The 21,321-nt window shown below is 38.9% G+C and overlaps 1 protein-coding gene across 1 annotated transcript in view; it reads right to left on the bottom strand.

Moving 5' to 3' along the window:
- Positions 1–8,390: 8,390 nt before the first annotated feature.
- treh (trehalase (brush-border membrane glycoprotein)) overlaps positions 8,391–21,321 on the bottom strand; it is a gene marked incomplete at its 5' end in the record, with an annotated part of 28,321 nt that continues 15,390 nt past the window's right edge. Inside the window, 3 exons of the mRNA XM_079825721.1 lie at positions 8,391–10,607; positions 11,039–11,092; positions 15,414–15,526. Coding sequence (XP_079681847.1) covers positions 10,470–10,607; positions 11,039–11,092; positions 15,414–15,526 — 305 coding nt within the window. The 3' untranslated portion in view covers positions 8,391–10,469. The remainder of the gene's footprint in view (positions 10,608–11,038; positions 11,093–15,413; positions 15,527–21,321) is intronic.

Here is a 21,321-nt window from a genome sequence, read left to right as displayed (position 1 = left end):
TAAAACATGTAAGGGATGATAGTGTTGATGATTTACCTTGTATACGAGCAAGAGTGAACCTGCAGTGTATTCGCGCATGGCCCGTGCAATCAGGGCGGCAAATGAATGGCAATCAACTGTCTCCCCAAAAGAGTCTGTTTGCAAGCAGCAGAAGGCCGCCTTTATGCAACACACATACAGTAAACCCAAGTGCCGTTTACTCAGCAGCGCATAATAGCACCAAATTAATAAAAAACACAATATATTTCACTGCGGCCTGTTTTCTATCATGCGCCGTGCAGGTTTTTGATGAGATGAATGCAAATGCACCAGAGTGTTCGATAGAATCAAGTTGAGTGTGAAACCAGAACACGCTGCGAAAAGCCAAAAGCAACATGTGCCAAACATCTTCCCAAATTTGTAATGAGAAGCGTTTACAAACCTGTTGTCCAACAAAAGAGAACATTTAATCGAGTGTTTGAAATAACTTACTTTTGTGATATGACATGCTTCACATCACAGAATGAGGCAGAAATTATATTATTTTATAATACTCTGTACAGTGATAGATTCACGGTGTAGAGAAGTGTACAGTACTTTTTTTCTCTCTCAGTGGATACATGAGATTTCCTGACAAAAAGGAACACATTACAGTCACTTTTTTTATCATAATTTAATGTTATAATAAAACCTTAGACCTTTCTAATGTTTTAAGTTTTTCTGTGAAATATAATAATAATAAATGTTATTATATTTATTCTGAAATATTCTCTTTATAATACTCGCATTTTTTGCTTTTTTCAGACATTGTAACAGATGTTTTATACATGTGCTACAATTGTTTGGCCTGCGCTACAAAATTTTGAACCTCTGTAGCACCAGTGCTATGTGCAAAAAAAAGTGAACTTACAGCCCTGATCCTAAAGTACACTTAAGTGGCCTTTTATTTCATAAGTATTATATAATCTACAAGTACTGTTTTTCTTAAAATATACTTCACATCCATTGATGGAATTTTCCATCATTTATGAGACAACGCTTCCCCGCCATTGATGGAATTTTAGTGTTAGTATGCAGCTTCTGAAAGAGTACAGACTGTCCGGATCAAAACAGGAAAAAATGGAGCAGAAACAAGCAATAAAAGCATTGTTCATGCACGTTGTCGTCTTTGAAAAAAATTCTATTTTCTCAGCTTTTTGTTTAAAATATTGCTTTTTTATTAAAAACATACTCGCGTTCGTGTTAATAAAAAAAAGAATGCATGAAGCTAGAATAAATTTGTTTAAAAGCAGAGGTTCTGTTCTTTCTTTTGATATAGGTATATCTTTTGACACTGCCCAGCCAATAAAAAAATTGGATTTAAATAGGCAAAAGCTTAAGAGTCTATGATTGGATCATTATAGCAGTGATTATTATGTTTCTAGCATGTGTTCTAGCATATGTTTGTCAACAGTTCTTCTAACCCTAATTGATGGACTGTGTTTTACAGAGTGCTTGACTCTTGCATTTTCAATACAAGATCTTGACCAAAAATTCATGCACATCTTGATGGAAATAACATCACAACATTTATTTTCATCAAGAGGTACATCGATTTTTGGTCAAGATCTTGTATTTACAATGCAAGAGTCAAGTCTCCTCCAGCAGATCCCAAAGCTTTTAATTAATTTAAGGTTTAAACTCAGAGTTGCCAATTCATGTGTGAAAATTATTCTTCATCTTTCCTCCCGACCATTCATTCACAATTTGAGCCTGAAGAATCTTGACATCTACATGGTACCTACATGGTTGTTTAAGAAATGAAAGGCTACACACTCCATCAATTTGGGTTAGAAGAATTTCTGCCAAACATATAACATGCTAGAAACATAATAATCACTGCAATAATGATCCAATCATAGACTCTTAAGTATTTGCAAACAGCTATATATATTTTTTTTGAGGGGGTGGTGGGCGGGCAGTGCATAATGCTTTCACTAACATCTGTCAATGTTAAACAACTGTGACAGGACCACATACTCATCAGCACATATCTTATGTTGTAACAAATACTAGACATGGTGGAGAAATGTTAGTCTAGTTTGGCCATTATGCATCTGTAATCCATAATTCTTTACACTGAACACCGTAAAATATCTGACTTCAAGGGCTTTCGAGTGTGAGGGTGTGAGAACAGCATGCGGCCATCTTTGATAAAAGGATCCATTTGGTAATCAAATACACCCAGATATGATCAGACATGGTTTAAACTCTCCACATTATGGTGCCTCACAGGCAGCTCTATTCTCATTCACCCCATGTATCAGGGATCAGTTACTCTAATAATGTTCCCACAAAGAAAAACTGCCCCCTCCTCAGTTCCCTTTCCTCCCTCACAGACGGATCTGCCTTCTCTCGGCGCTCTGATTAGGATTTCCTTGTGCTGAAGACGCTCATAATGTGTGACTTATCACAATGAGCTCGCTCTAAACACGAGCCACCGCAGACAACTGGTGTATGGAAATATAACTCCGACTGTCAGGGTTCAAGACCCTCATTATCAATTATTTATTAACATGGAAATGGATACACCCTTATAATCTTAGATGGACCACTGCTCTCATCGGCCTACTGACTTCTGTAACAATATAAAATTCATTTTCAACTGGTTAGTATTAGTGTAGGTGTGTTGCTAAAGTGAGTCATTTCTGTGCCAATAGTGGCATCAAACAGAATTGCGAATGTTACTTGATATATAAAGCAATAAGCCCCGTGAAGACATGGTTTATAGTGAATTTACAACAGCTGGGGCGTTGTTAGGCATGATGCGGAGTGGACCCCCTTAAGCCTTGTTTATACTAGACACATCCGCACGAGTGCGAGGGTGCGCGCAGCAAAAATGACATCATCGAGGAGTGGGCGGTAGTGCGCATTGAGTGTGCGAGACCCCATTTCGCTTGGCGGTGTGCAGCGCACTTTTTGTAACTTTTTGCGCGGCTATAAGCCCTTTATATGTCACAAGTAATAATATCAATGTCTACTGAGTTTTTACACTATTCTTTTGGTTTTTGGTGAAGTGTAAGTTACTAAAATAAATATCGTCACCTGTGTACATTCTTCTACTTCTTCTCGACGCTTTTTCCTGGTAGTTTATAGAACAATTACTCCGAGTCGCCCTCTGTCGTTTCAAAGAATAGCACAACGGTGAGCACGTCAAGTATAAACGCCTCGTCCGTTTGGGGAGGAGCACGCGCAGTCAGCGGAGGCGCGCGCTGCGGAGCCAGGCTGTTACGTACGCTGTGCTACATATAAACAAGTATAAACAAGGCTTTAGCTTGTTATTACACCATTAGCGAAAACATTTATATTGAAAGGACTAAAACTTGTGTGAACACGGGAACAAGACACAACTGACAAATGAGCATTGTCAGTAGCTGCGTTTCCATTACAGATTTGTGTAAAACTTTTGCAATATTTTCTAAATGTTGATCAAAAACTATTGCGAAATGACTGCATTTCCATTAACCGATGTTATGTGACTAATGGTGCATTCACACCGGACGCGAATGACGCAAATAAATTGCGTTATTCGCGCAAAGTTGGACGCTTGAACATTTTGAGTTTACTCACTTCATTCGCGCGTAAAATTCGCTTCATTCGCGTGTGACATTCACTTCACAACAGACGCGAATTCGCGTCATGGGAGGGGCTTCTGCCAGGCGGTTCGTCTCGTTGAGAAATGGCTGACATGGGCTGTGTTTACACGTCTTTTTTGTTAAAATACTACTGTTAATGTGTGACAAAACATAGTTTTAAGACTTTTTCAGGCGATAATGTAGTTGTTTAAAGCTCAAATCTGTGGTTTATTTATAAAGAGAGCGCCTATTTGAACATTTTATCTGGCGTTTTCAGAGTTTTGAGATCCAGGCGATCAGCGGCGCTCCGCGCTCGTTAACCCAGGCGAGAGCAGCCTTTCCTCAGCTAGTCCTTCAGACATTTGCCACTGGCTCTGATGTCTCTGTGGTGTCTCGAGCTATAATTCGTCTTGTGTATATGTAACGGGCGATCTTTGGTCTCATGGATCTATAATTTGTTCCCTAGCAAATAGTTTAGGCTGAGGGCAAAGTGAAGTTTCATTACTTTTTTATTTTAGGCTATTTAACTTTACGTTACCGTTGTAGCCGACTAGCACTGACTTTGAATGTTTGACTGAATTATTTGCTTTATTTCATGTTTAGCTATACCTTTTACTTATACTTTTGTATTATTGATCATACATAAACTTGCATATAACAAAAAGAGACTGGGTTGTGTTTCATGTAATTTAATGTTATCACAGTGATAATCATATGCACACGTCTGAACCAGATATTAATATATGATTAATATAAACCAGATTGTGCGAATCACGCATCAAGCACTCAATTCACATCGTGTCATTTGCGCGAATCACGGAGCGGAATGTCTATTCGTGTCTTTGCATTGACTTAACATGTAAATCACTCTCACGAAACGCTTAATTCGCGTCCGGTGTGAACGCACCATTAAACTTCCTATTTCCTCTCGAGATAAGTCATTCCAAAGATTATGCAACGGATGTGGGCAGGTTTATGTATATCCCAGTCACCACACTAGCCATTATGTTTAATCAGAGACGTAGGCGTGTTAATCCAAGCATTAAAGGAACACGCCAACTTTTTGGAACTTTAGCTTATTCACCGTATCCCCCAGAGTTAGATAAGTCCATACATACCATTCTCATCTCTGTGTGTGCCATAACTCTGTCTGACTCTGTTTTCCCTCATATCTGCTTCAAGGTCTTCATGATCATTTGTGGCATTTATTTGTTGTTTAGAATCCAGTATTCCTGTAATTCTATTGTCTATGAGTTTAATAAAGAACTCTGTCTCGTCTTCTGCATCATCTGTAAAGAATGATTGTCTTTAACGTGCGTCAGATGATCTGTAAATGCGTAAAAATTTCCATTGCAGTTTTGCGAAAATGTTATTTAGGGGAGTTTTAGCGAAATTGACGCATTTCCATTGGGCATATTTTCAATTCGCAATTTCAATTTGCGCAATTTGAAGGGTAATGGAAACGTTGCTACTGTCAGGACACGGGAAAACAGCCGCCATGATGCTAGCATGTTGTGGCAGGGTGTTCGCTAAGTGTTCTCTGTGATTTTAAGTGTGTTGCTATGTGTTGGCTAAGTGTTCTGTGTGATTTTAAGTGTGTTGCTATGTGTTTGCTAAGTGTTCTGTGTGATTTTATGTGTGTTGCTATGTGGTTGCTATCTGGTCCATATCAAAGGAAAAAGTTTATGGGATATTTTTCATCCATTTAATTGCCGTTATGTGAAGTGTGTAGTTGTGGTCACAGTCTCACAATGTAAATATCCACCTATTTCAACTTAAAAACTTCAGTTGATGGCAAGGATCAAATTAATTATGATCAAATTGGCTTTACAAGTCAAAAAATTGACTTAAAAAATCGGATTGAACTTGCTTAAAATATTTTGATGAATTAAAGTAATGTAAAAACATATGTTGCCATGACTTATTGATCACAGCTGGATTTACTACTGTTTGGCAAATATTCACAGCGAAATCCAGTCATTTGAATAGGAATCCATGCAATCAGAAATTTTGTATGAGGATGAAAGATATGTCTGTGTAATATATGCAAGAGATGTAATGATGTCTTTACAACCTTTCTGGCCTTGAAAGTGGTAGTTGCGTAGACTGACAATGGAGGGACAGAAAGCTCTCAGATTTAATTAAAAATATTTTCATTTGTGTTCCAAAGATGAATGAATGTCTTACGGGTTTGGAACAACATGAGGGTGAGTAATTAATGATGGAATTTTCCTTTTTGTGTGAACTAACCCTTTAAGTCCGATCAATTAGACAAGTAGACTACCAGCAAGGCTAACAGAACACCTATCCTCATGATTTTGATTTTGAGCATTTATTGTCATAGCACAAACATTACGAAGAACACATGGAAGTCTAATAGGCTACTTATGACGTTTGCTAAAAAAAACAACCCTGAATGGTTTATTATAGGGGTCTTTTTGCTTTAAATTGGAATAGGAGCACACACAAAAAACGCCACCTTTAAAATCTAAGTTGGTAACTGTAAGGTCACTGAGTCTGACAGAACCATGAACTATCAGCATTTGCCCTTGAGCAAAATACTCAGTTCAACATTATTCTGAGAAACTGTCTGAATCTTTCCTGCAGTGCGTTTTGAACTCTTTAACCTTTTAATAATTAATATGTTTGAGTTGTATTATAAAATATCAGCTTTTCAGTTTTATTTCTTTATTTCTTTTTCAATTTTGATGATAAAATGATTTCTGTAATTGTATCAAACAGAATGGAGTGAGATAAAAAAAAAAGAATTATGAAGTGCATTGAGGAACTGTGTATTTGAAATATTTGTGTATTTAAAACTTTCGTAAGCATATTGCATAGTTGTGCTTAGAGTCAATTGTTTTATTTGTAATAACACAATGAAACATACCAAATTGTGTGGACATCATGTTTAGCCATGCTGTCAGACAAAGAAATTATGAACACAAAAACAAGAGAGAACCAATGAAATATGTTGTAGGTAATGTATGTTTTAATAATGTGCTAAAATAAAACTGTTTGCTAAATTATTTTGTCAGATAAATATCTTAACCAAGTGGAGTGTTTTGTTCTTCCCTCATATTTTGATGGTTTAATCGAACTTGCTGGGTCATTAAAAGCAAATATCCCTTCCGGACATCACTTTTTGTTTTCCCTTTTCTATATATATACAACAGTGCTTTCTGGTTCTCGAATCTGATTGGCTGAGAGCCATGCAATATTCCCCAGTATCAGCACTGGCACAGTTTCACTGTTTGTATCACTCCGCTTGCTCGACTGTATTTAAAAATCCTACTCTTGTTGTGTCATGAAATGTAGCTTTAAGAGTTTTTTAGGTGAGAATGTAGCCTGACGTCGTCATACTCAGATTCTAGTCAGAATATGAGTCTGGTACTGCTCCGGCTGTGATTATGGGCCGTGTTTCAACCGATCCAGGAAAAAAAAAATGCCTCTGCACTCAATAGACCTACAACCAATCAGAGCAACGGAGCGACGCATAGTTGTCAACAGAACTCAACTGCCCGCACGCTGGAAGAAGCAGAAATGTAAAGGATCTTTGCCGGTGTTGTAAAATATACACGTACTACCAACACGATCATCATTTTTGAGAGAAATAGTAAAGGTGATTGCATATACGAACAAGTTCTCCGTTCAGGATTAGAACGAATTCAACCCAAGCGCTCTTTGGTGACATGGATTACGTTACTGTTGATCATCTGTCCATCATCGTATAAAGCCCGCCCTGACAATTTGATTGGTCCGAACAGCTCTGGTAAAAGCATAGTTGCTCCACAATGGATCAAGTCCAGACCGAACTTCCCGACCTCAAATGTTGTGGGCGGGGCTAAGTTTGGCTGGCATCCAGGCTAGTGAGAATGTAGTTTAGACCTCAAATATGTGACTCATATATAAACATATATGGTATGAACATACGCTGTGATTGCCTACGGCACTCAGCCAGCATATCGCACTGCTACTCATGTGATATTGAACATATTTCACTGCATGTTCAGTTGTGGTAAAAACAAACTAATATAATTTCCATTTAATATTTATGCAGTGCATTAAGATTGTTGAGATGTTATGCCAGACACGATTTAAGACACAATAAATGACGCAGACCGCAGACCTAGCAGGCAGCTCTGGTGAAAATCTTTCATAGCTTATTGAACTATTTGTGCAATTTCAATTCAGAGAGAATAAATAGGTAATAATGAGATAAATGAAAACACTTCAGCCATCATTGCGTTCCCACTGGTATGATGATGAGCTGTACCTGCAGAATCCCAATCACTTCATCTCCAGCTCGCTCTTTCATCTGTCCTTCTGGGAAATGCTTTTCTTGATTAAAAAAAAGAAAAAAACTATCTGACAGCTCGGCCATTCTTCAAATTTGCCCCGTGTGACCTTCACACACACTACCTAGAAGAAGGAGGTAACTATAAAGCCCAGAGACTAAAAGTGAAAGCAAATGTCAACAGACACACACGTTTGTACACCCATCAATATTATGAGGACATTCCATGGATGTAATGGTTTTTATACTGAGCTAATGATACTTTCTAGCCCCTAAACCTACCTCTATACTTACCCATCACAGAAAACGTGTTTGTTTTTTTTTACTTTAAAAAAACAAACAAAAAAGACATTTAGCATGTTTATATAGCATCATAGACATCAGCATGTCTTCATAATATAGGGGACGTGGCCTGAAACCTGAATAGACCTCATATTGTAGGTCAAACTAGTACACACTCTCTAAAAATACACTCGCGCACACACACACACACACACCTTGTGAATCAAACAGGAACACTTTTAATGATCATACTCATACACAGCATGTGCAAAGTTCCGCAATAAGCCTTTTAATTGGATTAGAGCAAATTAGCATTTGTAATGTCAGCTCAGTTTTAGTCATGACGATAATCTTCTGATCCTGCCACTGCAGCGACATTAATTATTACTTAAGACAATGAACCTGAAATATAACATTGTATCTACTATTTTCCATTGGATTATCAGCTACAAGTTCATATCACAGCCTTCCACACTGGTTTATTATAGTTACTTCTGGGTAAATCTCATGTAAACATGCATTCTTCTTGTGAGAGTACATTTAAAACCAATTTCAAAACTATTGGTTACACTTTACAATAAGTTAGTTCATGTTATAGGGGTCATGAATTGAGAAATCAACTTTCACTTGAACTTTTGATTTATAAAAGGTCATGGTAATATAAGAATATCCTGTAAGCTTCAGAGCAGAAAACTTCCTTGTTAGTGAAAGAAAAGCTTTAATTGACAGCTGGCTCAGCAAACGAGAGATCTGGGAATGTTCTTCCCGGTGACGTCATTGTGTGGTGAAACGCCGCCTTAACCGAAGACGACGAACGCCTGATTCTGTGGTCCCGCCCACCGATTTATGCATGGCATGTTATAGATAAATAACATAGGCCTATGTGAAGCTAAACAGGATCGAAGAAACATGTCGCATAAGCTTAATTCGGATTCCAATATTAGGAAGGCATGGTTGAACTTTATTTTTAATGAATAGCCAGCTCACATGGGGAAGACATTGCGTGTTTGTTCCTTCATTTCACCACGGATTCGTTTGTAAACAAGAGACTGGATTTGCAGACAGGATGAGATTACATGAATGAATGAAGCAACACACTTATGTGAGTAAAACAAGTTACATGTGATAGTATTGCATTGTTACAGATCAATAACTGAACATAAGTTAGCACGCTGTCACAGGCTGGAGAATCCTTTATTTGAGGTGTTGTTGGTTCATTGTGCTGCGATTCGTGATCAGACTCAGACATGTAGTATGGGCCAGGGCTCGCAAAGCCCAACGTCCCAGGGCTAAATGTTTTCCAGACGGGCTAACAAAACTTATCACGGGCTGCCGACGGGCTATCTTAAATAATGAAATAACATTCCTTTCTTAATGTCCGTTGCTCACTCTCGACTCGCTGTTATATCCACCAATCGGGCAGGGCAAGTAATATAAAATAACATTCATATTAATTGCTGGTGAATGAGAGAGAAATCATTGTTTGATAAAGACATTTTGCGAGCCCTGTGGGCGAATCATTCCAGTTGCCGTTTTCCCCCACGCTTTCAAAACAATTCATCACATGTACTCACGGGGGAGCCGGCACTCATTATAATATGCAAAGCTTATCCAATCCTAGCCGTGGGCTACTTCCATAAAAGTGACAGTACTTACTTTACATTTATCCATTTGTCAGACGCTTTTATCCAAAGCGATTTACATTGCTTACAAGGTACACATTTTTACATCTATTTTTTTCCCTGGGATTCGAACCAATGACCTTGCCATTGCTAGCGCCATGCTCTACTGTTTGAGCTACAGGAAAGCTGTACTTACTGCCAAGTCTTCAATGCAACACGTCCATAAAAATCAAGTGTTCCATGAGAGAGGCTCAAAACCAGGGTAGAAAATAGCCTATATTACTTATTCATCATGATGTTTTTTAATGTAAAAACCATGCAAATGTCATAAATTGACCTCAGACAACAGGATAAAAAATGTAAAAAGCCACTTCATGAAACTTGGAAACTTATTGTGAAATGTTACCATACCAGGGCCGTAATCACCATAGACATTGAGGGGGACATGTCCCTCCCAATAATTAGAAAGGACCAAATTCTTTCGAGTTGAAATGTGAGATTGACCCATGTAGTTTTCTCTTACTAACAACAACAGGTACCGTATGATGAATTGAGTCTGCAAATTAAAAGACTTGAATCACTTGAATTGAATCATTTCAGCTTCAGCTGTTGAATATAGACGTGGGATTTCCTCATGTTTCCTCTGCTTCAGCCTCCAAGCATCATGGATCAGAATCAGAACAGAGATTTTAGGATGGGATAAATGAGTCCAATCAGAACGCTGGCATTCAGGACACACCCTCCAGAGCTCAGCCTATCACCATACTGGTCCAGCAGCTGCAGAGCAATCCCATTGGTCCATCCGAATCCCAACTATGGCAAATGAACAAGAGTGAGGGTTTGGGTTATCAGTCACGTTTCTTTGCACAAATCGTGCGGGACAAGTCATTCGCCAAAGTTTAATATGGTTAGGGATCCGCAATAGCAATACTGATGCTCGCAACACGAATGCCAAAGCCTGATATAAAGACTTTCCATGATAAATCTTTTGAAATGTATTCTATGAACTTGGAATTTGATGATCTGAGCTTCTATTAATTTGCCATTTCTTCTCTAGACACTCTATTGGTCCTCTGGGTCTGGGAGAAAATGAGATTCTACATTTCAAGAATGGTTCTGCTGGGCTGAAGAACTCTAATTTACCCCTAATTCCTCCAGAGATTAAAAAGTCTCCGAAGCGCTGTGCCCAGCTCGGAAGCAGATTTATGAATTTGAATATGTAAATATGAACAGGCCATTAATACCTGAACTTCATACTCGCCACCTCCTCCGGGTTTTCCATCACCGTTGACATCGTACTGTAACAAGGACATGGGGTGAAGAGAATGGCAGAGAAAAGGAGAGAGAGTGAGAGTGAGGAAGTTAAGTGAACACCAAGTCATAACGTATTCATTTGCAATCAACATATTTCTAAAGAAAGCAGCATTTCCATTCATATTTTACTTTTTAGATCCAATTAAAGACAGTGTGTGTCATTTGTGTATAATTAGCAGGTAATAATGGCTGTTTAGAATAGTGTTGTTAAAATTACCAACCGCGATACCAAGTCGGTACTGAAATTTTAAAAATGTGACACTTTGAGTGCTGTTGAATGGAATCGTAAACACCTCTGACTGGCCATTGTGCTCACTAGAGGATGGATACCTGACCCGAGCCTGATGGGGCCCTTTGGTAACCGAGGGTTCGGACAGATATTTCGAAATAATGTTCGGGTTCGTGTCGGGCTCGGTCACGTCAGCGCGATAAGGCACTTAACATTTGAAAATTAAAACAGCTCATTATGTTGATAGCCAATGGGCCTGTTTAACTTGATGCAAATGTATGTTTTTGTGATTAAAATAAATTAAAAATATTACCCAAACATCCGTCTTCCTGTGTGCGCAAATTTGTTCATGTAGCTGTGACAACGCGCAACATGTGCGTGCATATTGCATATTAGGCTACATGTGATTGGCAGCGCAACTTCAGCGCTGCTGGCAGGGCCATCGAGCAGAGGACAGCCTTGATGCAATCCTTTTTCTGCATAAAAACCTGGATTAGCCTAAACTTTGATAGATTGTTTAAATAGATCCCATGTTGCAGTTTAGTAGCCATACAGTTTTCGAGAAAAATGGTAAGAGGGATTTTCATTTCAATAAGCTGCATTGGTGTTACGTTAATGGGCAATTCTTAGACTATGGGCACTTTCATGTCCTTTGAATGTTTTTTTTTTATAAAATATGATCACTTTCATAGTTAAATTTACAATGAAAGTACTTTAGGAACTTTTTACCGGTAGTCTATAATGATTTTTTCACCTTTTTAAACTTCATTATACATGCAAATATTGCTGTTTTGTGCTTGTCCCACACCCAGACTTCTGTTCTTCAATAATGAAAAAGTGTTTTTAAAGGTCAGACAACTATTAGTGTGATTTTATATACAAAATGTAGTTGTCCCACAGTATTGCCGTCATTTCCACCACAACGCTGTAATGTCCCTTTAAAAAGTTTTTTTGAAAGATTGTATGGAGATAAACAATGACATCACAGCACATGTCTGACATGGATATTTTAAATTTCTTCAGCAACTTGAAGAAAACTCAAGGTAAATATTGCTTGAAATGAAAATATTTTTTTTGTATGTCATTTCCAAACATGGCATAACATCAAATGAGTTTGCAAATAATTAGATTTTTTTAACACAAAGATGTATTTTGCATGCATGCAATGCTTGCTACCAATTCATAGCTTATCTGTAATACTAGCTTGGATTTTTTTTTACAAAATACTGTAGGATTGTCATTTCCACCACATTACCTCCTTGGGTGGAAATGACATTTATGCTTACAAGGTGCAATTCATATATTGAGTGGCTACATATGAATATTTTATTTATTGAACTGTACAACACTAATGTATTTATTCAAATATATATTTGTTGAAATGCCTTTTCATATATTTTTAAGATTACATTTTTCATGTGACTATTTGTGGTTAAAGTTGTTTACAGTAAGACTAACGGTTCATCTGGTTATGGAACCAAACAGACTAGTGACTAATGACTTGTTAAATGGGTTTCAAATAAATTTTTTCTGTTTTTCTACATGGACGTCCATTCATGGTCATTTCAACAACACCCAGTCATTTCCACCACCTCGTAACTTTAAAAAATAATGTACAAAATTCTAATCACTCATTCAAAATGTCTGCATAGTTTATGGGATAATGTTCCACTTAATGTAATAACACAAGTAGTTATTTTTCTGAAATGTATCTAACCAATGCAATATTATATTTCAGGTTGTGGTGGATGTAAGCTTTGTGTTTGGGCCTCATGACAATTAATTTGACTGTGACAATTTTGATTTAAACACTTCTTTTTCCCTCAAGTTCACAAGGCCAAAAGTGCCTGTAGTTGAAGAATCATCCTAGTTTTGTTCTGTTAACTTGGGCCATTTTTGGTAGACCTTTGTTCATTTCATTTCAATTGACTATTTGATTTGGCCCTGTGTTAACTAACGTGTGTAGGCTAGCTATTTGTTTCCCCGTCTGCGCGCTGATGCGCTCATCTGTAATCATTTCAGAATGCCTTCCTACAGTTGCTTAAAAAAAAGCGGGCTTTCCACACGAACAAACGTTCATGTGTCATTAGTATGAGAAAAAAAAAATAGATTCGGGTTGGGCTCGGACTTAAATATCTTAATGCCTGTCGGGTTACTACTCTGTCGGACGCGGGCCAGGCTCGGACAGAAAAATGCGGCCCGATCCGCACTCTAGTGCTCACACGCTCATCAGATATGTCTGTGATTGGCTACAACGAGCAGCGCTTCACAAACGAGTTGTAAATATACATCAATGACGCTTTTCACAGAGCACTTACACAAATACACACGGGAGCATTTGAATGCAGGCGTCTATCAGCCTACCTGTCCGCTGGTCGGCGCCTGCTTGTGCTTTCAAACGTTCCCGCTCCCAAAACACTTTCAAACACTTCCGTGTGCTTTCAAACGCTCCCGTGCGTTGATAAGTGTACAAGGCACATCCGATGAGCGTGCGAGCACAATGGCCAGTCAGAGGTGTTTACGATTCAAGTTCATCAGCACAAGAATCACATTTTTTTAATTTCAGTACCGATTTGGTATCGCGTTCGGTACTTTTGACAACACTAGTCATTCCTAGGATATCTAAGTCCACTAAAGGAGGGAGGGCATTTTCACATTTAGCTCCTAAACTCTGGAATAGTCTTCCGGATATTGTTCGAGGTTCAGACTCGCTGTCCCAGTTTAAAACTAGATTAAAGACGCATCTCTTTAGCCAAGCATTCACATTATAAATAAGTTTTATACTACAGTTAAATCGCACCAACAGCATTAATATTCTGAACAGCAGCTATGCTAATTATTTCCCATCTGCTTTTCTGTTGTTATCTCGGGACACTAGTCCCGAGGTAACTAGTTCATCAGCTCCAGTTTGTATCCAGCCTCTCATGGAGACTTCAGATGCCCCTGTGATGAGACGACTCGACGCCTGTGAAGAGACGACTCAACGCCAGCGTTGTTATGGCCTAAAATAATACATGATTGATTAACTTATCCTAACATTTTTCTTTAACATTCTCTTTCTAACATTTTTCAATGTACATTTATGAAATGCACTTTCTGTGAAGCTGCTTTGAAACAATGTGTATTGTGAAAAGCGCTATACAAATAAATTTGAATTGAATTGAATTGAATAGTCCAGAACAGAATTCAGCACGATCATTTGAATATACTACCAGGTTTCTACTGATACAAAGCTTAATGCTAAATCGCTAAAGTAATCCTTTAAGTGACTACTCTCCAATCCGGCCCTTTTTACATATTTTGTGTTTATTTGATGAGAATCACACAAAGCCTAAAGTATAATGTGCAAGTCTGTCTGTTTCACAGCGCGCGCGCACACACGCACACCTTGAAGTTGGAAACAGCGTCTCTTGCGCCAATTATTGTGCTCTAAATAGCTTATGATTAATAAAAACTATTATTTAGCAACAGTAGAGAGTTCACTAGTCCGCTGAATGAGTGAATGAATTCACTCCATTATTTTCAGACACTGAATGCGGAAGTGCTGTGGACTGCATTTTCTAGTGAGATGCAGGAATTAACTGAGTGCGGTATTCTCTAGCAGCTAGCAGTTGAGTGTACATCGGTTGGACACTCATTATTGTGGTGCATTATGGGATCAAATGAGTGCTCTCGATAATATCCACTTTGGCAGCAGTGGCTCAGTGGTTCATGTAGGTTGTCTACAAACTGGAAGGTTGGTGGTTCGATCCCCGGTTCCACCTGACCAAGTGCCGAGGTGTCCATGAGCAAGACACCTAACCCCAGCTGCTCCCAACGAGCTGGATGGCGCCTTGCATGGCTGACACCGCCGCCGGTGTGTGTGAATGAATGTATGAATGGGTGAATGTGAGGCAAATGTAAAGCGCTTTGGATGGCCGTAGGTCTGTTAAAAGCGCAATATAAATGCAGTCCATTTACCGCTTACTTTGGTTTCAAACACCACTACAAATTGTTGTTCCCTCAAATACTGCACTATATAAGAGTATAGGGGATGATTTCAGACACGGTCCAGAGTGAATTTTAGTGGAGTTAACCTTCTCAAACATGGCTTCATATTTGATGTACGCCCGCCAGTTGGTCTGTATCCACCGTTGGGCCAAACTGAAGGCGAGCTCTTTAGCGTGGGCTGAATCTAGCCCAGAGAGACCTGTAAAAGACATGATGGATGGGGTGAGAAGTGGGTGGGTCATTTAAATGGCAAATTCACCAACTACTGAGAAACATTAATCACAACTTAATAGTCACTTCCCAAACTCACAGACAAGATGTGACAGCAGGCAAATCAAATTTTGAAGGGAAAAATTTGATTTAGTTCACACATCGAGAAGATTCTTCAGACACACTGCTTCAAGTTATAGCTGAAGGGACTGATGTGCAAAATGTGTGTTTGATGCTGATGTATTACAGCCTGCCTGCGCCTTTGGATAAACCGTACACTGCTGTCAGGAGTTGGAAGAGAACCAGACTGTTATTGTCTACAGGATCACACTTCTTTCAGGGGATGTTCTCTCCATATCACTTGGTTCCCAGGATTTTCATTGAGAAAACAGATCTTCATCTTCATCTGCCACTTGATAGAAGCTAGCCAAACTCGACAGACCCCTACATACATACAGTGGGGCAAAAAAGTATTTAGTTAGCCACCAATTGTGCAAGTTCTCCCACTTAAAAAGATGAGAGAGGCCTGTCATTTTCATTATAGGTACACTTCAACTATGAGAGACAGAATGAGAAAAAAAAAAATCCAAAAACATCACATTGTCTGATTTTTAAAGAATTTATTTGCAAGATATGGTGGAAAATAACTATTTGGTCAATAACAAAAGTTAATCTCAATACTTATATACCCTTTGTTGGCAATGACAAAGGTCAAACATTTTCTGCAAGTCTCCACAAGGTTTGTACACACTGTTGCTGGTAGTTTGGCCCATTCCTTCATGCAGATCTCCTCTAGAGCAGTGATGTTTTGGGGCTGTCGCTGGGCAACACAGATTTTCAACTCCCTCCAAAGATTTTCTATGGAGTTGAGATCTGGAGACTGGCTAGGCCACTCCAGGACCATGAAATGCTTCTTACGAAGTCACTCCTTCGTTGCCCGGGCAGTGTGTTTGGGATCATTGTCATGCTGAAAGACCCAGCCATGTTTCATCTTCAATTCCCTTGCTGATGGAAGGAGGTTTTTACTCAAAATCTCACGATACATGGCCCCATTCATTCTTTCCTTTACACGGATCAGTCATCCTGGTCCCTTTGCAGAAAAACAGCCCCAAAGCATGATGTTTCCACCCCCATGCTTCACAGTAGGTATGGTGTTCTTTGGCTGCAACTCAGAATTCTTTCTCCTCCAAACACGACAAGTTGAGTTTTTACCAAAAAGTTATATTTTGGTTTCATCTGACCATATGCCATTCTCCCAATCCTCTTCTGGATCATCCAAATGCTCTCTAGCAAACTTCAGACGGGCCCAGGCATGTACTGGCTTAAGCAGGGGGACACGTCTGGCACTGCAGGATTTGTATGTCTTCCATTTTCTAATAATTGCTCCCACTGTTGATTTCTTCACACCAAGCTGCTTACCTATTGCAGATTCAGTCTTCCCAGCCTGGTGCAGGTCTACAATTTTGTTCCTGGAGTCCTTTGACAGCTCTTTGGTCTTGGCCATAGTGGAGTTTGGAGTCTGACTGTTTGAGGTTGTGGACAGGTGTCTTTTATACTGATAACGAGTTCAAACAGGTGTCATTAATACAGGTAACGAGTGGAGGACAGAGGAGCCTCTTAAAGAAGAAGTTACAGGTCTGTGAGACCCAGAAATCTTGCTTTTTTTGTAGGTGACCAAATACTTATTTTCCACCATAATTTGCAAATAAATTCTTTAAAAATCAGACAATGTGATTTTCTGGATTTTTTTTCTCGTTCTCTCTCTCATAGTTCAAGTGTACCTATGATGTAAATTACAGGCCTCTCTCATCACACCAAGTGGAAGAACTTTCACAATTGGTAGCTGACTAAATACTTTTTTGCTCCACTGTATACATATAGATATGGAATCATTAAGATTTGAATGGTTTTGAAAGTAGTCTCTACAGCAAAAATATTTTTACAATTTAAAATAACTTTCTATTTGAATATATTTTTAAATGCAATTTATTTCTGTGATTCAAAGCTGAATTTTCAGCATCATTACTCCAATCTTTAGAGTCACATGATCCTTCAGAAATCATTCTAATATGATGATTTGTTGCTCAAGAAACATTTATTATTATCAATGTTGAAAACAGTCGTGTACACTTTTTTTCAGGATTATTTAATTAATAGAAAGTTCCACAAAGAACAGCATTTATCTGAAATATAAAGCTTTTGCAACATTATAAATGTCTATACTGTCCCTTGATCAATTTAATGCCTCCTTGCTGAATACATTTATTATTTCTTTAAGTTCATTATTTTGATGGTCCTCCAAAAGACATTCCACTGACTTTAAGTCATTTTACAATTAGGTCAACTTATTCTACTAACTCGAACCATAACACCTAACCCTATCCTTACAGAGTTAGTTGACATGTAGTTGCATAGTGTCTAAAGTAGACCATCAAGAAGCAGAAGAAGAAACAAAACTGCAATTGTAATGGCATACTGTGTTGATTCGCCACTTTATGTTCAAAGTAAAATGTAATAACCAATTACCTATAGAAGTATCGGTTAACATTAACCAACAATCTGCACATTCTTAGAATGGTGACCTGAAGATAATGCGTTCATACAATTAGCCTGGATGTTGCGAAATGTTGGGCCCAACAGATGTAGCTCTTTATTTAATATGTTCTTTTCTTTAAATAGGTCAAAGAACTACACAGCCCACACACTCTCATTACATAAGGCTAAACATCACACTGCTGTTGGGTTTGCATGAAAGAACAAGTGTGAATCACACTGCCAGTTAGCAACCACACTAAAGATAAGGCTGATTAGAAGGACAAATGGCATCCTGATGGAGACTGAGTCTGGAACATGACGTCTGAAACAGTGGGCTGATCACTTTAGGCCTAGTTAATGTCAGTTGGAACAAAAAGGTAAAATACTGACAAATATACTGATGAATCATGCACAATAAAACCAAGAATATGTATTTAGAAAGTAAATAGGGTCCATATAAGTTGCACACTGTACACTCACATAAGGTGATTTATACTATATAGCAAATTAGGGTTATTATCGTTAACTAAAACTATTTCAATTAACAGACATGTTTTTAATAAAGATGAAATAAAATAAAAAATATTATTTTAAAACTGGTAACACTTTACAATAAGGTTTCATTAGTTAATTCATCCATTGTAAAAGTAATCCACACATCTTATGAAAAAAGCGCAACGTCTGACGTCAGAGTTAGCACAAGTGCGCAACTGCGAGAGGCGTTACTTTTTCTGCGCAAGTTGAATACGGAAGGCGGTCTGGCGGTAGCTAGATATTTTACTTCATAAAGTTTTAAATATGGATATTTTTCTTACAAAAACCCATTGGTTTGTTTCAGAAGGCCTTTATTAATCCCCCGGAGCCATGTGGATTACTTTCATAATGGATGGAAGCACTTTTTTGGGCTTTCAATTTTATCCCTTCAATACATTAAAGGAACACGCCAAACTTTTGGGACTTTAGCTTATTCACCGTATACCCCAGAGTTAGATAAGTCCATACATACTCATTCTCATCTCCGTGCGTGCCATAACTCTGTGCTAAGCTAGGCTAGCGGTGGGTGCGTCAGACAAAGACTGGAGGTAAACGGCTCCATCTAGCCTACTGCTCAATAAGTGACAAAATAACGCCAACATTTTCCTATTTACATGTTGTGATGTGTATAATTACATCGTGTACTTATGGTGCGTTCACACCGGACGCGATTCGCGCGAGTGATTTACATGTTAAGTCAATGCAGAGACGCGAAATGGCATTCTGCGGCGCGATTCGCGCGAATGAGGCGGCGCGAAGGACACGAATTGAGCGTTTTGAATGCGCGGTTCGCGCGAATCGCTCAAGTTGAAAAATTTGAACTTTGGCGGATATTTCGCGGCGCGTTAACCAATCAGGAGCTTGCTCTAGTAGTGACAACAATGAGGAGAAAATCTGTATATTAATATCTGGTTCAGACAATATGATTATCACTGTGATAACATTAAATGACATGAAACACAACCCAGTCTCTTTTTGTTAAATGCAAGTTTATGTATGATCAATTATACAAAAGTATAAGTAATGTATAACAAGCTATACATGAAATAAAGCAAACAATGCAGTCAAACATTCAAAGTCAGTGCTAGTAGGCTAATGTTACAACTGCAACGTACAGTTATAGCCAAAAAATAAAAAGTAATGAAACTTCTCTTTGCCCTCAGCCTAAACGATTTGCCAGGGAACAAATTATAGATCCATGAGACCAAAGATCGGCCGTTACAAGACTAATTATAGCTCGAGACACACCACAGACACATCAGAGCCAGCGGCAGACGGCAGAAGGACTGGCCGAGAAAAGGTTGCCCTCACCGGCTTTGACGAGCACTGAGCGCCGCTGTCCACTGGAGCTCACAACTCCGAAAACGGCAGATAAAATGTTCAAATAGGCACTCTTTATATAAATAAACCACAGATTTGAGCTTTGAACAACTACATTATCGACTGAAAAAGTCTTAAACCTACGTTTTGTCACACATTAACAGTAGATTTTAACAAAAAAAGACATGTAAACACAGCCCATGTCAGCCATTTCTCAACGAGACGAGCCGCTGGCAGAAGCCCCTCCCATGACGCGAATTTGCGTCTGTTGTGCAGTGAATGTCACGCGCGATTCGCACGAGTAAACTCAAAATTTACAAGCGTCCACCTTCGCGCGATCAGCGCAAATTATTCACGCAAATCGCGTCTGGTGTGAACGCCACATAAGGCCGACGGAAAATGAAAAGTTGTGATTTTCTAGACTGATATGGCTAGGAACTATAGCCTGGTCCTACCAGACTCTCGTACTTATAAAACTATTGGATCTGCCCAGAGCCACTCTGGATCTGCCATAATCAATTGCTAATGTTTGGTCATGACGCATGTTGTCTCAAACTAACGCACGACATCAACGTCATCGTTCTCAGCCACTCCCTCTGTTCGCTGATTGGACCGGTTAAAATTTGACCGGAGAAAACCAGAGAACATACCGCAATCCCAGAGGGAGTAGTGAAGGAAAATGAAAATTGAGCAGAAGTACGTAGGAGGGCGGAGCCAGGCTGTAGGAACAATTCTCTCATTCCTGCGTAATAATCAAGGAACTTTGCTGCCGTACCATGGATTAGAGCTTAGATCGGGCTCAAAAAAATAATGTTGCACGTTGTGTCCGAGCTGGAGTGCGTCTCATAAATAAACGAAACTCAGAAGGCTACTTGCCTCACAGACATGAGAAATGTGTATAGAAAGCTTGAAATGTCTACTTTTCTTTAACTTCTAGTTAAGAAAAGAAATAGACTAGTTAAGCAATGTGCAGTGTTAACGAGAGCAGCTCATGACTGGCGTCTCGGAGCGTTTCTGAATGCTGCGCTTCAACACTGTATCTGCTGTGAGTTTAACACGCATTTTCAGACTTATCCTGATTTGTGCAACTTTGTACACATTTGTTTCTTAGTTGAAGTATTACTTTGCTAAAAATATATATTATTTCTGATTATGGCATAGCTTTCTGCCCACCCAATTAGGCTAATAAAGTAATGATTACAACAAAAAAAAACGATCAAGGGCCTGGCTCGAGGATAATGCCGCGAAATCTCGATTCGGGTCAAGTTCGGGCTCGGGCTCAGGCTCAGGCAGGGAATCTAAACTCTACCATGGATGCAGCGGCGCAATTATATTACGCATTGCCTGAAAATAGTCCCCAGCACGCTCTCTGTGCAAGCAGGTTTTCACGTTGGT

The sequence above is a fragment of the Gobio gobio genome (genome assembly GCF_949357685.1).
Source record: "Gobio gobio genome assembly, chromosome: 9".
Taxonomy (NCBI): domain Eukaryota; kingdom Metazoa; phylum Chordata; class Actinopteri; order Cypriniformes; family Gobionidae; genus Gobio; species Gobio gobio.
Note: the sequence above shows the minus strand (reverse complement) of the source record. Positions and strands in the feature narration are given on the sequence as shown.